Source organism: Empidonax traillii, unplaced genomic scaffold (genome assembly GCF_003031625.1).
Source record: "Empidonax traillii isolate 1590-97213 ecotype Southwest subspecies unplaced genomic scaffold, ASM303162v1 scaffold119:size1479319, whole genome shotgun sequence".
Taxonomy (NCBI): Eukaryota; Metazoa; Chordata; class Aves; order Passeriformes; family Tyrannidae; genus Empidonax; species Empidonax traillii.
Window position 1 is genome coordinate 473,974 of NW_020955312.1, and position 17,272 is coordinate 491,245.

At 37.3% G+C, this 17,272-nt stretch overlaps 1 protein-coding gene across 4 annotated transcripts in view; it reads right to left on the minus strand.

Moving 5' to 3' along the window:
• Window positions 1-3,086: 3,086 nt before the first annotated feature.
• TRAPPC8 (trafficking protein particle complex 8) overlaps window positions 3,087-17,272 on the minus strand; it is a 50,955-nt gene continuing 36,769 nt past the window's right edge. For 2 of the 4 annotated variants that reach the window (XM_027883138.1, XM_027883136.1), the window contains 6 exons: window positions 16,085-16,270; window positions 15,448-15,549; window positions 8,665-8,712; window positions 7,196-7,341; window positions 5,661-5,750; window positions 3,087-4,127 (listed from right to left, as the gene is read on the minus strand). In XM_027883138.1, coding sequence (XP_027738939.1) covers window positions 3,893-4,127; window positions 5,661-5,750; window positions 7,196-7,341; window positions 8,665-8,712; window positions 15,448-15,549; window positions 16,085-16,270 — 807 coding nt within the window. In that variant the 3' untranslated portion in view covers window positions 3,087-3,892. The remainder of the gene's footprint in view (window positions 4,128-5,660; window positions 5,751-7,195; window positions 7,342-8,664; window positions 8,713-15,447; window positions 15,550-16,084; window positions 16,271-17,272) is intronic. The other 2 variants (XM_027883139.1, XM_027883137.1) reach the window with 1 other exon arrangement.

Here is a 17,272-nt window from a genome sequence, read left to right on the forward strand (position 1 = left end):
TCTTTCTAATTTTCCTGACCCTATGTTGCTAGTCCCACTTGTTTCACTGTAGAAACAGCCTTTCCAGTACAAGTGAATCATTTCAGAAACTTATCAGCTTTTAAATTTTAGGAAACCATTTTTAAATTAAGGGGACTTCAGAGGATTTTTTTACTAATTATTACCAAGCCAAGCTGTGTGAAAAAGAGCAATTACCTCCAAACTTCCAAGCCTGAAGTTGTAACCAACTCCTGCAGGGAGCAGAGCTTTTCATGCATGCTGAGTACCAGGAGAATAATACCTATCTTAAACCACTGTATGGATGGACTTTTTAGGTAATTTGCTAGACACTTCTCTAATAAGACAGCAACAATCAGTTAAAATTACACCAACCACTTTGTTTACAAGTTAGACTATAACAAATACTGCTTTTGCTACAAACTTTTAGGTATTTATTGCTAGTTAACTCATTCCTTGCTGTTTAGACAGGATTTAAGTAATGTATTTTCAGATAAAGACATTAAATTAGTTTCTGTCATAAGTAATTTAAGTTTTATTTTAAAGTTATGATTATTTTTCCTATTTTGGAGTATAGGAAAGCACAGTTTACAACTTAAGGCAACAAGTTCAGAAAACTGCTATATCAGAATAATCAATCCTTCTAAAATTTTTTAGAATAAAGTAGTTTTGGCCAGGACAAGCACACAATTCAAGAATACTCCATTTAGTATGATTTCTACTATTTTTGAGGAAACAGATGCTTGAGATCAGAAAAAGCACAAGATCTTGCTATATTATCAGTCATCTCCTATAACATCCACAGCCTGTAACTGACTCTGTAAAACCTCATCTCTCCAGGTTGACATTGCACAAAATAGTGATCAGTCAATGCAGCATTTCAGTAACTTTTGGCTAAGCAGCCCAGAAACAGAAGAATGTGCCCAGCACAGGAGGGAGTAACACATGCCAAGAAGTATGAAAGGAATGGCAGAATTCACCTAATTTCTGGAGCAAGTTTGCTGGGCACAAGGCTCGGATTAAAAGCCTAACTTCATGCCTACTGTTAAGCAGAATTATTTCTGTATTTTACATAACACAGGATCAAATTGTTCCCGCTATGCCCAGATTGAAACAGGGCATTTTATTTTTCACTAAAACCTCCAGCTTGACAAGTTTCATGGTTTTCTCTTGCAAAGGCAGTAACAAATGAAAATTCATGAGGGTACTAATACAACAAAGATCCCCTGGATCTCACCACTTTTGAGTGCTTTTTCTAGCTATCTCAAAGTAATATGTGGTATTTGGATCTACTCTGAGCCATAACATTGCTGTGAGAGATGCACTAGTATAGCCTTGCACCTTACAGCAAGTTCATGAGATTCTTCTGGAGTACTGTTTTTCAAGTAGCAAAGTTTCAGCCTTTGCAGATTTGCTCAACAGCAACACAAGATTAATTTTCATTTCAATAGAACTGTTTTTCATCATCACTGGGAGTCCACAGAGTGAACAGTTTCCCATGTGATAATCCATTCAGGAGCCAGGCTTAGTTTTCTCTCTATGCTGGCTCCTCTCCTAAGCAATCACACACTAAAATTCTGTTCTCTGAAATGATTGTGTAGTCCAAAGAATCCACAGGATAACCCTACTTTCTGCCACCACTCACCACAAGTCAGAATATGTCTCTTTATCACTCTGTAATGCTTTTCAGAGCTCGAAGAAATGACCCAAATCCACACTTAAAATTTTTCAAGAGATACTAGGAAAGACAGAGTGGGTCTCCAGCAAGCAAGCAATTGTTACTGCAATTCCTTGTGAAAGCTCCACTGTTAAATTTGAGATCCACAAAAGCAGGTTGACAAGGGCCTTGCTCCCCCAAACACCCACATCACTCATCAGCTTGACTGATGAATCACCGACTCAGAGACAGCCGGGTGAGCTCAGAGCTCATGCACTTGGGCCAGGAGCACTGAGAACCTGCAGCAGCTGCTTTGCTCTGCATCATCTCATCTCTTTCATTTGGAGAGATCTGAAAACTCTCACCTGCTTTACCTGCCAGCCACTGTTCAATGGCCAGATCTCTCTGTGCACTGCCGTTTGGACCATCTCCAACACCCACCTGGCAAGCCTAGTTCCCTATACAAGGTACTTCCTCTTTTCATCCCGGACAGACTGTCTTAAACATACATCAACCATGACTTAGAGCACTGTGGCCCTCAGCTGAATGGCTTCCTTCAATAGTGACATCTCTTCCCTAAATGGGTGTTGAGACAGAAGGAGGACTGACAACGTAGCTTAAGGCTACAGTGCCAAGAATCTTTTAGTCTTCCGATCTATCCAGCAGCAGAAGAGAAAAACTCAACCCCTGAAGCAACAAATTCATTGTTAGAGAATTCTATTCTATCTATTCTATCAGTATTCTACTGGTTTTTCAACATGGTCCACAGTCCTATTAAGTACAACTATGAAAGGTCATGTGCTGTGAATGGGTTCCAAGACTTTCAGGAAGCCTCAAGTCCTTACACGGGACAGTTATACAGAAGTACCAAAAAGGAATAAAATTGGAAGCCTTGCCTAAAAAGAATAAAATGCACCAGAAGGTAGATGTATTGCTTCATACACCAGTGTTGCCCTGTGAAATTTCCTTCAGCCAACAGAAAGAGCAGACTATCGGAAGTCCCTAGGTGATCCATTTTCCCTGTACTCAGGTAAGCCATCACAAACATTAACTCCTAACTCATAGCTGGGTTTGCTGCACTTGACTGTCTCACAGCCTTCCCTACCCTCAGCAGCTGTTACCCAGACTAAAAATCCGCCTCCCTAGAGCAAGTTGCTGAGGTTTCCCAGCGAGTTGAATTCTGTGTTGTACCTAGGAACACTGGATAAGAATTCAAATGACAAAAAAGCAGTCACTACAACGGCTTCAGTGTATACCTCAAAGGCACTTCAAGGTACACCAAGGTACTACACATGGCAACAGGATGGGAATTTCACCTGAGCAGAGGGAGCCACAACAAAGACAGCCCACAACATATGCATACACACATGGTATCAGCACCTGGGGATTGCTACAGCTGTATACAAGGGAAAGCAAAAAGGCCACTAGTCCATACAGTGAATATGGTGTATGCTTTATTCTATTTACAGTACATTTGTTATAAATATAATACATTTCTTGAAAATCTTGAGTAGATTTTTTTAAAACAGATCAGTTGTTATAGTTACATAATAAAGTAAGTGACAATTTAAATGACGATCTCATGGTTGTGAAATAGTGCATTCTGTGTTGAGATGAATGAGAAAATACTCAAACTGGTTCAAGAAATTATTTTTTTAAACACCTTAGGTGGGACTTCTATGTAAACCTGAAAAGGTCACCAGTTTCCATAAATATGAAAAGAAAATTTCAAACTAAAGAACCGAGAATCAGAAATGGATTTGAGAGACCTTATTGAACTTCACAGTAAGGTTGGGATTTATCATGACTAATGGCTTCAGACAGGAAAAAGCCAAAGAGGTTTTCTTCCTGAACCATATCCTAATACAGCCACAAATATTAAACACACCATGCTGGAAGTTGTAACAGCAGACAAGCTGCATTTTTGACAGGGCATTGGACATACAAGTATGTTCAGATCTGGAGTTAGAGTATTTCGTGTTATGAATATCTTAATTACCAGAGAAGAAATACATTATAAAAGGATAAACGTATTTTTCAGTCCAACGTGCATTGCATCGAGAAACAAATTGACAAGTCATCTGAATATTTTGCTATTTTCTTTTCTACACGATCTTTAGTAACAAGTTAGATGTTTGAGGTGCTATTTCAAAAAAACTGCAGCAAAATGTCAACCAGCAATATAAGAAAAGAATCCCATTTGTTTTGTCTTTTAGCGCGTTTTTTCTCATGAAGTGGTCAGATATTATTGATAATAATCAGTGCAGGCATGGAGTTCTGCTGACTCGTTTCAAACAAAGTAACTTGGTCCACTAGCTTGGCAAATACTCTGGGGGTTCCAAGATTATAGACACCTGTATGAACGAAGCAAGCCTTCAGCTGCAAGCTATAGACTTCCTGGCCTTTAAGTTGAAGCTTGTACTGTGTTTGCCCAAGCCATGTAAAAGATCCATGTATTTCTAGTGCTTCAGAGCTGAAAAAGAAAGCAAAAGTGTCACTCTCTGAATCTGAAGTGCGTATTACCAATTTACATGACTCCCTCCAACCTCAAGTTTTCCCAAGATTTCAGAATGCATTGTGTCCATCACCAGCCCCTTACAAAGAAATGCTTATTTATCCTTTCTGAAAACTCCTTTTCCTAATACACTGTACACTATATACAACATCAATTATACATATATGTATAATAATGGATTCCTGTGTATTCCCAGCTTTCTACAGAAACAGCATGTAACACTGACAATAGGGTAGTAGTAACAAGATCCAAACTGTCACAGTTTGAGGAATTCCTGCTAAAGGCATTCTTAGGCCTGTCCCATGACTTAAGAGTTAAATCAGACTGCGTGTCTCACAGGAATAGTCAACATGGACATACACTGCTTTAGTGACACTGCATTAATAAATTGGGAGGGAGGGTGTTGGATGCTTTTTATTTTTAAGAGGTGTCAAGGTTCATGAGTACACAATCCTTCCAGTGACATATCTCACAATGTTACAAAACATGACCATCTTGCAATAAAAAAAAAAAAAAAAAAAAAAAAAAAAAAAAAAAAAAAAAAAAAAAAAAAAAAAAAAAAAAAAAACAACAGGTAAGTGAACAGGTTCCTAATCGTAACTGAAAAGTAAACCACACATCAAGTCTTCTGTTCTGCATTTCTGAATCTGTGTATCAGGCTCTGGGCTTTTCATTTCTTCCTTGCCTGCATGGATTGTTGGCAAGCAGCCAATGTTCCCCTATGACTAAGCCCACCTCAATGTCTTCACAATCTTTCTCATCCCCTTCGTGGAAAGTGTAGTAGTTACTACGGGTAGACTGGGTAGTAGTATTGTGTTTAAGGGGGCAAATGGGAGGAAGGGAGGCTGTTCCCTGCATTACACAAAGTTGCCTTGTTTTAACAGAAGTGGCAGAATTACAGTGGTGTATTGTATATTACAATGGCATATCATGGTACTGAATTCTCTCTCCCACAAAAATCTTTAACAAAGTTTTTAGAAGCAATTCATGAACATTTCCTCAATGCTAATACTTTCACACGTAATACTACACTTCTAGACAAAAAGGCAGTCATAAGGATCTGCTGCTAAACCTGGAGGACATCTTAAAAATATCCAAGGCTCTATGAAATTTTATACTAAGAAGTATAATTTTATACTAAGAAGGAAGTACTTGATTAAACTTCCAAAGTTGTTTTCTACAAATTACTTGGTATTTTAAAAATTAAAACCCAACAACATATGTTTAGTAAAGTAAAATTGCTGAAGTTCCTATTTCACTAGTTGACAAGTATTTCCACTTTACTACAAAAGAGTTCTAACTGTTCAAGAGTCACAATTCAGGGTCCTGTCTTAGCAAAGTAAAACAGAGAACTGATTGAAGACCCTTTATCAACTTTCATTCTTTCAAAGAAGCCACTGTTGAAAAATCCCTATTCTAGATATTCAATATAGTTAAAATACTACAAGGAAGTGTTCTTAAAAATATTGTTTATTAACATTTACACATTACCTTGTTGGTTTATGCCGCAAATCAATCAGCACATCTACAACAGCCTGAGAACAATTGGAAAGTAGGAGAGTGACAGGTACCAGACAGAGGCTGCAAAGAGAAACAGTTCCACAGTAAAGGAAAAAAGTCTTACTTTGGACAGTCTTAATTATACTCAAATAGTTAAAATGAATTTTCAGTAACACAGAATTAACATGTAGTTGTCAATTATGCAACAGTCAGACAGTGTATGTAGCAATATAACCACTTACATTGACTAAAGCTACTCAAAATAAAAGCTGTCAATTAAGGAAAACAGCATTTGAGCCAAATGAAGTTACCATCTCCCTTCATTCAGCTGAGAAAGGATAGCAACAGGATAAGCACCACTTAAGTTTACAGGAAATCTACTTTTATGACAAGAGACATTTCAGAATGGGATAACATGGTCCAGCATGCTAGTCTCTGAGCCAGTGGTTGGCACATTTTGACTGGATCCTTCTCTTCTGCACTGCCTCCTGTAGAGGAACTGCTGGCATCCGGCCCAAAGTTGTAGCCTGAACAGTCCCCAAACAGAACAGACAACACATGCGTATCTGGACTTAGTGTAAGCCTTTATCCTCAACAGAACATACAGTTAATTGATATCCTGCTTCTTCAAAATTAATATAAATAATGCTGCAGCAAGCAAGACCCCAAGATACTGACAGGTAGGAACACAAACTACTGCAATTGAAAAAGTTCTATTCAGTAAGTGATTTGTGTCACTGGAATTCCTTCCCATTATTTAACAGTTTAAACATTCCAAACTTGACTTAAAAGAACAATTAGCAACTATAACCAATAAGAGGTCAATGTCTTATTGGAACGATGCATGCTTTGTAACTGTCATTAAAATATGATACCTAATAAAACATCTAAATGTTAGATTTTAGAAAGAAAGAAATCCTTTTTTTTTTTTTTTGGTAACTTTCAGATAAAACAACTCAAACCTAAATAGGTATCTTCACGTTTCAAGTACAATTCATTTAATGTTTGGAAATTAAACCAGGGGGCTTTGTTCGTATCATTCTAATTTTGAAAGACCCATGGCTTTCACAGGCTCCAACTAATTCACTCCAGCAGTATGCTTTTGACAGAGGTTAATTCTGATATTCTTCCAGGAGACAAGCCCTGGTGATCTGAACTGTTACTACCTTTCCTTGTGACAAAAATTAGAACCGTGTGCAGCCAATCTTGGCAAGTCAGATGCTACAGACATAATAGTTCTTTTGACCTACAAGTACCTCTTTACTTTCTGATTGGCTTCTCAAAGAAATCACACTGTATATTCCGACAACAAAAATCAACACAATGGGAGTAGACCATTTCTCTTTCAGTAAGTTTGATAACACTGCCTGTTAACATTGGAACTGCGACCTGGGGTATTACAGCCTTTTTGGTTGGTTGCTTTTGTTTTGTTGATTTTTTTTGTTTTGTTTTGTTGTTGTTAGGGGGGGTGTTTTTTTGGTTGGTTGTTTTTTTGTTGTTGTCTCTAAAGGAAATGTTCCACTAACCTTTTTTGATGAAAAGAATGATTGAAAGACTCTGGATAATGAAGACTTGTCTTAATAAGATTAGAAAGCTGCTCTGGTGTTGGTCTTGCAGGTACTGGTGTGCTTTCTGGTCGAAAAAACTTTAAGAGAACTGTTTCTGGTAGTTCCTGAAACACAAATTCAGAAGAACATTAAAGATAGTGACATAAGGGACAAGAAATCCAATCACAGATGCTAAATGTTCCATAAAGAATTACAGCTCATCAGGTCAAAAAGTCTGCAGCATCACAAAACTTACTTTTTTTTTTTCCCCAAGGTATTTTGAATTTAAGCATGTTGGGTGAGGAACTGCTATGATTTATCTATTACTTTCTTTTGAGATGGATTTCACAGCTGCTTGTGAAAACACTACCTGTGCAAGGCTCACAAAAGCACACACTACTGTTGCAGTGGTTTGTTAGTGTTTGGGTTTGGCTTGTTTCTAAGAAACAGGAACAAAAGTTTTCACAGTTCCCTATTCAGCAGCTGGACCTATCAACAACAAAAAAATTCATCACCTGCCCTCAGAAGTTCACAACAGGAAAGGCAATGCACAAGTTTCCCAGAACAGATCCAAAGTAAAGAAAACAAAAGAATTCAGTAACACAGAGTATCTTAAAAATTGCTCAACAAGCACTTGCAGATACAAAAGTTACCCTTGTCCCCAGATAAAAGCCCAAGACAAGCACTGACACACTACTTAGGATTCACCCTAACCCTGAGGGCAGAATCAGTCCCTGAAGGAGAAGAAATAAGTGATACAGAAAGCTCCAACACCAAATGAGGCAACCAAGCTGCACTTCTGTCCAACATCATCTAATCTGTTTTGTGAGCAGGATTTATTCAGGAAGGAGCTCCCTTTTAGTACCCTCTTATGAATCTATTCTACAAAAAGTCCACCTTTAGAAGAAAAAGAATTTGCAGCAGGGTGACTGCCTACTAAAAAGCCACCAGTAAATTCAGTACAGTGTGATAAAGTAATACTTTTCATTAAAGGGTGACAGACTGTACTTTCTAAGTAGAAAACAAACACTACAGGCAATAAAACCTGACTTAAAAATCAAACACACTGGGTATTCTGCAGTGTGTATGAGCACCTGAGTCACTGCTTGTCTGTGCTGGTAATAGCAGGAAAACACCCAATGTTTTCTCAGGCTGGCAATTCCTTCTTTCAAAAGGGAGAGTAATTTTCTTTAAAAGAAATTTCAGAAGAAAAGAAAGGTATTTCACAGTAACAATAAAATATACTTTAAGCATTGAATGAATTTGATGTTTCCACCCTACCCTATGGGTACCTAACAATGAAACCTGACAGCATGAAACACAGGAGATTATAGGTTTTAATTGAAATTAATCTTTCCCCTCAAATTACAGTCCAACCAATTACTCAAGGCTGTCTTCAACCACATATCAATATCCTACATAGTATAGTTTGCCCTAGAATCAATTACCTGTTCCAAGTCCTCCCAATCAGAATTCCCGAGTATTTTTTTAAAACCCTACAAAAGACAAATATGAATATTTATCTCTACAAATAGACAAGAACATTGTGAAATGTAGTAGGAACATTTAGTGGAGAAAGTGCAGAGTGCTGTTAATATTTCAAACCTTTAGTTCTAATCTCACACCTCTGGCAAAGGAGTGGAAAGCAGCAAGATCAACCATTTACCATCAGAGGTAAAACTTAATTTCAGTTAGCTTCTGGGTGTCAGAGTCACAGAAGATTTCTGTCTCTCCAAGTGCAGCTGCTCAAAGTCTAATTTTTTTCTGCCTGTGTGCCTAGAACAAAGGCTCAGATATGACATTTAGTACATGATTCTCTTACCTAATGGTTCAGGAAAGAATTAAGCACTTCCAAATGGCAATCAAGAAGATGTGCATACAGATCAGGGAGCTACCTGGACACAGCTAATAAATGCTAAGTTTAAGAACAAATTAAACTCCTGCCCTACCCTTGTGAAATTGGATCAAGGCTACAAAAAAACCTACTTGGGCACCTGTACCCTCTCTTCAACCATACACACCAAGCAGTAGCAGACTCTAGACTTACGGTTTTTTAAACTTAGAAACAAAAGCAAAAAAACCCAAGTTGCTGAACTCCTAGAATATCAGCCTAAATGGAATACTGCCATTGCCTTTTAAAAGGGAAAAAACAAACAAACAAAAACCAAAACAAAAACAACCAAAAAAAAAACCCCAAAACCACACCACAAAAAAAAAAAAAACCACAGAAGTTCTGACAACTGAAGTCTCCCTGCTGACCCACTGCGGTTGCTCGAAAAGCCTCCAGAAGTGTCCCAAGCTCCATTAGAACAGCAAGCACCATATACTGCACATAAGAGACTGGAAAAAGGGTGTTTGTTATTGTTTTAAATCTCATATCTGCATTTTTAAACTTTTTGTGTTTTTATTAGGAACATGCAACAGGCATTAGCACCAGGACCACATTGCTCCTCACTTACCTTGCAAGAGTTAGAAACTGCGTAAGCAGCGCTAGGAAAACTGTTTCTATTTTTAAAAAGCTTCTTGTTGCCCAAGGCCATTTACAAAGGCCAGCTTCAAACAAATGCACTTAAACCTAGACCCAAGCTTGCTGTTTCAAGTAGAATAATCTCAACATCCTCATTTGTTTTTGGTAGTTACAAAAAAGCCACGACACTTTTAGAGTCTGATATTTTGCTAATTTGAAATGGTTATGTATCATCCCTACGTATACCTCTGAAATTTCATTTTAGTTATTAATACTAGTTTCATATCTCTCCTGCAGCTATATTAAGCTGTAAGTTGAATAGGCAACATTTAAACCATTCAAAGCATCTTCTGATTGATTTAATAGACAGATCTACCCCTAATACATTCTTTATATTTCTCAGAACACACTTTGAAGTTGAAAAGTTCTTTCTTTCCCTCAGATGGATGAAACTGATGTTACAAGCAGCCATTTTAAAAAATCTGTCTAAGTATTAAAAGACAAAAGTTTTCAGTTTCAAAAGCAATGTTCTCAAAGACTGGGCTGATGTGCTCTTAATCACACCAGAACAAGTCAAACACCACAATCTGATTTCCAAGTTGTATGGAAAAATCAGCGTTATTTGCCCCATAAATCACAAGTCACACGTAGCCAAAAGGATTATTAATGTGCTCGGTCAAGTATGAGGAGCCAATATGCACAGCAGAGGAGAAAACCTAAACAGGCAACTCCTGAACGATGCTAAGCACAGGTAAAAGCGGAATTAAAAAAACAACAGAATAAGAGTGAGACAAAGCGAGATCCTAAGTGATGTGTGTCTCCCTTTCCCATTTCAGAGCTGAGACCTTCCACTTAAAACCTCAGTTTTAAGTTGCTTCCTTCAAAATGTGACTTATCTATTCCTTCTAGCTAAGTATAGAAATGACAACTCAAAGAACAGTATTCTACTGACACTGGTAATAATACTTTTGAAAACAAATACTATCAGCTTTGCAGTCTATCAACAGATAAAGCACCAGATCAAATGTTTCAGCTATTTGGAACATTTCACTCATGACAATAATACAAGCCAGTCCTTGCCAAGTGGTACAGTATCTGCTACATTAATTGATATAACAGAGCAAAAACGTGTATTTCAGCTCTTGATGTTTATTTACTCTTGAGAACTTCATTTTCTCTCCACCAAGCTGGTTTAAAAAGAAGTCTTAAATGCATTCCAAAAATCTGTGTTTGATTCAAGCATCCCTTCCCACGTATTCCGTAAAAAAACCCCCCTGAACTACCACAGGATATTACTCCCAGTAATTCACTTTTAGGAAAAATAGCTATTTAAACCCTATCCTCTCCTACATTTCAAAAATTACTAATTCCAACCAAACCATTGATGACTCACTAAGCTGCACCTACTTTAAGAAGCAGTATTACCAAAAATTATCCTCTCTGAAGTGAAACATTGCCAAAAAGCCTGCACCTGTATGCATTTTATGGATATTACTTTGGGGTAGCTAGCAGTGGTCTAATCCACAGGACTGAATGAGAAGCCCAGATGCACTTGGATCTGCTGGAAGGTATCTGCTTTCTGCATTACAAGATGGCTTCACAATAAAAACAGAGGACTGAAGAGAGAACAGTACCTTCAAAAAAACATATGATCTAAAACACACTCATAGACACTTCATTTCATCTAGACCTCAGTTAAAACTAAGTTTACACTCACATGGAAATCCTTCAGAAGGATGGATGCTATTGCCAACATGCTGACACTCAAATGACAAGCCTCTAGACTGCTTCTCACCTTCCACCAGCGTGAAGTCGTTACAAATCTGAAGTGTGGCAAATGCTCCAGTACCACACTATTACTTTTATCCCACCATATCACACTGCACTTTTCCTTTGCAATATTTTGGATTGAATTCACCAGATTAGAAAGACAGGGAAAACAGCAATAAGAAATAATACTGATCAACAGCCCTGACTGTAACTGGATGTTTAATGCATTTGAAGGTTTTGTCCTTTCACTAAGTTAAGGTGGAGGTCAAGAATGAGAGACTCAGAAGAGCTGTATTTTGGCTGCAATGATAAGCTGACCTTCAGGTAAAACTATCTGATTTCTAAAAACAAATTTCAGAAGAGAAACAGAACCTATAAAAGTATCACTGTCAAAAAAACAAACAAAACCCCACAAACAAAGCCAAACAAAATCCCAAACAAACAAAAATGAAACTGCAAAATCCAGCCCTGAGTTACAAATACCAAGGTAATTTTTATTAGAGACGCTTTTATCACTTGGACTGAAATGGATCTATTCAGAACTATTCACATAACTTCCACCTTCACATTCTTCACATATTGTTGCCTGTGACTATCACATGTATGGCTTTGTGGTCTTTCTGATTCAAAGTAACAGATGACAGTCAGCACTTTTTCCCCCTACCTTTAGAAAAAGGACATTTTTTTTTCAAAAATGCAAATAAGAGAAAGGATGGGAAAATAAATGTTTTCCATATTATTCAGAGAGCTTCCTATATGAAACAAATAAAGAATATTAGTTCTGTTAAGCAGCTAAGTGGTCCTTCAGCATACTACCTCATTGCAAACTTCACAGACAAAGATGTAAGCAGTCCACAACATCACCTAGTAAGTCTACTATGCTACTATATTCAAAAGCAGTGCTATTTAGCTAAACCAAATAAGCTTTGAAGTCATAGTTACTGTCTTGGTTAGAATGAAAAACGTTTAGAATTCGTAATTCTATTCTGAATAGACATGGGAAGAAAAGGAAGCCCATGCATTTGAGCATCCAAAAAATTGGACAGAATTTTACTGTTACTTTCTTTTTATGTGGGTACTTGCAGAAATTTTACCTAGAGAGCATCACCCAAGCACCAGTATAACCAGAGGTTTTATTCTGATTTCATCAAGTACTACAGCAAATTATGCTACTGCAACACAGGAATAATTGCACTGTGATGTCTGTTCCACATCCCTCTTGTACACATTTCATGTCCCACAACAAACCAAGCAGAGGTAACCACCCATCTTTGTGTCTCGGTCAGCAGTCTAACATCTTAGCCTCAACACATAACACAGACGACTTTATACCACTGCACCCCACTACCAATATACCAGCAACAGCTGGAACAACTTAAACGTAACAGTGCCAAAGAATATCAGTCTTCCAGTCTTCACTACAGTGCTTTACTGCAACTTTGTTTCTGGGAACAGCAGTAGAAGCTTTTACAAATCTAAATTACACCTTAATCTGAAATACATTATGAATGATATCACAGCAGAAGCCAACTAGTACAGAGAATTTAATCAAAATATAAAGCAAGATATCTCACTTTGTTCAATGTAGTTATTTGATTAATTCAGCTAAGATTTGAGTAATTTCTCAGAGCACTAAAAGAAATAAAGGGAGTGCAGAGAGAAATCTTGTTTGTGTTCTTCTATGCCCATTGTGAGACTGTTCTTGGTTGGGGATAACTGTGTCTGACAGACAGACAAAAATTCCTTTGGCTGGATACAGCAGCATGAAACAGAAGATGTTAGAAGTCAAGAAGAAAGCTACTGTAGAGGAGCAACAAATAGAACTCAGCAAGAAATGCAGAGAGTGGAGTCTTGCATCCTGGGTGACACCCTGTTCAGAATCTGCAAATAAATTTCTTGTTTTCAGATCTGAGCAGTCCTCTATCATTTACGAACTGGTAACCAACATGAGCTGGCAAAAAGCATGCATCTCCATCTCCCTCTGCTGTCGAGTCCTCAGAAAACAACTAACTTCTATAGTCTCAGCAAAGGCATTCAGGAACAGTCTAGAGTAGTTTCCAACCCTATTCATGACTTAGGAAAATAAATATAGATTTACAAGGCAAAACTATATATACTGAAAATGTTAAATCAGAAGCAAAGTCTGAGTTTAGGATTTTCTACCACCCCACACCTCCAGCTTTTCAATGCCTGTGCTACTTCAACGCAAGAGCAAGATAATTCAAAGACAATATGCAATTCTTAAGAGATTAAGTATATTATTTTCTCTACCTACCCTTATTTAATCCTATTTTGAGCATTTTTTTACTTCTGAAATGTGGACTGAATGAAGCAAACTCCTGCAAAGTCTCAAATCAGTTCCTTTGTTATATCTCACCTCCTACCTCAGAGCAGTTTATCTACCATCCTCACAACATAAAGTGTCAATTAGGAAAAGAAGTAGTACATGAGCATATGAAATTTCTAAATTCTTAGCAGTCCTCAGATTACAGACTCTTAAAATTCAAGCTAAATCTGGGCTTCGGTTACTGTGAGGACACAGAATGTGCATGTTTATTAAAAACAACTACCACTACTCTTATACCAGTTTTCAACTCCATCACAATGCCGATGCTTTTATGCTTCCAACCAAGGTACAGAATGCTTTGAAAGCAGTATGCCCCTTATGCTAAAGAAAGTGAACTCAATAATCAATGTAGAATCTATTTGAATGTAGTTGTAACAAAAACTGATGAGAAACAGATTATAGACAGAGAATACTAATATAGTAACATGTATTCCTCAAAAAAAAAATTGAGGGTACATATGGATCTTCCTTGGTGGTGGTGGTGGCAGGATTACTTTCTTTTACTTTGAAACTGAATCTGACGCAGAAAAATAGGTTTCAGTACAGTCAACCAGTAATGCAAATTTTTGCCCATAGCATGTTCTATCATCTGTTCATCTTAGGATGCAGATGTGATTTGTTTCTATTTTCTCTTCCCACCCATTTCTGAGAACCAGACCTCAATAAGATCAGAGGTAGAAGTTGACAGTATTTTCTCTCCTAACTTCAGATGTCTACAGTGTGATCTACTGTTCCACATGCACCTTAAAACAGGAAAAGTTATACCAGAGGGGGCAGTTGCCATTAGACTTGTATTGGTCAGCATAACTTGAGCCCATGTGCACAAACTCCCATTATTTCACAGAACAAAGAACTAAATGGAAAAAATTATTATAATGTACAAATACTTAAAGGCTTATGAACCAAAGCCAAGTGCACAGTTTCAGAATAATTCACTACTTGCAGTCCAGTAGACACATTTGTCCTCTGTATTGTTTTCTTGACAAAATTAACACATAGTACTATTTGCTGCAACTTTAAGTAAGAGTTCACTAACAACTACATATTATGTCTGCAATACTGCTAAAAACATAAGGGGAATGGCACCAAAACAAGAAGAACAGCAAGATACTGCTCAGCAGAAGGCTGAACAAGTATTGTTTAAGACTTACTTCTTTTTTACTTTGTACATTAGTCTTCACCCACGTGAACTGAACTTAGAGTAGATGTTTTTACAGAAACTTACCTATAGCTTCCATAGCTGTTACCAATTCATGTACCAGGAGATATCCAATAGTTTCTTAAAGACACTGTTTTCTTTCATCAATCAAAATGGCTATGAAACTTCACCATTTTACTATTAACTTTGTTATGAAATAATCATTACCTTTAATATTAACAAGCTTCTAGTTCTGCCTAGAAATACCACAGAACAATTTACTCCAACAACTGCACAGCAGTATGCTTACTTGTATATTGCTTTTCTCATCTTCAAACTAAGCCTAGCTATTTCAGTACAGATGACTAATCAAACCTGAAGTCAGTCAGTCTGAATTATTTAGTAATAACATATATCTGATGTTAGATTCTACAAAGGCTTCAACTTATATATAAGAGAATTCATTAAGTCAATTTTGAGAAAGAAGCAACTGTAAAGAAAAACTTCACCTGCTTCTGAGGAAATGAAAAAGCCTCCTTCCCAACTGTGTTAAGGGCAACATGATGCTGGCCCTCCAAAATAAGCTGCTTGTTGTCTTCCACAACATATGCCTACAGAACATAATACAAATACAAAAAGAAAAATAAAAATTTGCAGATCAGAAATTATCATAAGCTTCACAGCACAGAATTACTGACTTCCCCCAACTTAGTAGAACAAGCTGTGCTGTTCAAAACCTAGAGGCTAGCATGACATATTTATGCCAATTTCCACTACTTAACATTTGACATTCTGGTAAACGAGATCCTTTCCTTCAAAGCAGACTGGGCCACTCTTACAGTAAGAGCAAGCATTAACAAACCTCTTGGCTTAAGATTTCATAACTTTCTCTTTTACGAGAGAGTTTACAATAACTGGGTGCATCCAGAGCAATGTAAAACCATTTAAGGATACTTATCACAGTAATAGATATTAAGACTGTCTTTGCTTCTTGCACCATTTTTGTTCATTTGCCTATTTTCAGAAAAAAACCTCACCCATAAATTTCATACGCATATGCTTGAAAGTTCAGGATGCCATATTAAATTATTTTCTAACAGTAATATTTTCTGTCCAAATTACCACAAAGGCCACAACCATACATACCTTCCACAGTACTACAATGTTCAAATCAACTTCACTGCATCTTTGTATCAATCTGACTGTCTCATCAAATGATTGTTTCGCTGCCCTTTGAGACGCATGAGGATGAGATTGCACATGTGTTCTTTTAAATTCAGAGGATAAACTTTGGAAAAAAAAGTCCGCACAAGGACTGGCAGAACTTATTATCTACAAGAGAAAAAAAAAAGCAAGAAAGTGTTCAGAACAGGAAGCAAGCTTACACAAGTTGCTCTAACAGAGCTCATCACTGTAGTATTTCAGTTCCATTATCTCATCTCGCTTTGCTTCCCCTACTGGATGCCAGACATCTCGGTTTCCAGGTTTGATCTGTTAGAGATCAGCCCTATCTAAAGGGCTGTGTAAGACAACATAAGCAAACAGCAGTAACTTACTGGTTTAAAACTACAAATAGCAAACTTAGAAATAAGGGGTTTGATTATTACCACAAAGCAGCCTACTGTGATCTATATGAGGTGTAGTAGACAGAGTTGAAGCATCCAACTAACTCATGTGCAAGTCATTTTTTTTTATTAGTATTTTCCTCAGGTTAGATAGAATTATTTATCTAAGTTAGAAACATCTATTTTGCTAGCAATAGCACAGATAATAGATTGCGTACCTTACCCCCATGTATAAGCGGTACAAACAGAAGCACTGTGCTGTCACCTCTTCCAGCACATGTTGTTGCAGAGCTGCTAACTACTGCATTAGCAGAATACCAATACCCAGGGAGGAAAATCTGATTTTGGAGTAACTGCCCAGAAGAGAGGGCCCCTTCTCCATCTTCCTGTTGTAATAAAATATTCTCTAGGAAAGCTAAAAGTTCATGCAACTCAGATTCCAACTTTTTAAATGTAAGGAGGGATCATCTACCTCAGATTTTCAGTTTCAACTTCAATTTATATGCCTACGAAATGAAATGGCAGCAAACTGGTTTTCTTTGGCTTTTACAAGCTGAATAAATACAGGAAAAATATCTGCTTTGCATAAAACAAGCGATCTGACATCCAGCTACATAAATCCACTGTACAGATTTCTGATCTGATGCAAGTGGCCTATATTCCTCAGGTTTTCGAAAAGCATTTGCTGTACCAAGATCATTTGCTAAAAGGATTCTTCAAGACAACATCTGTATACTTAAAAAAGATGAGAAAAGCATGGTAGTCTAGA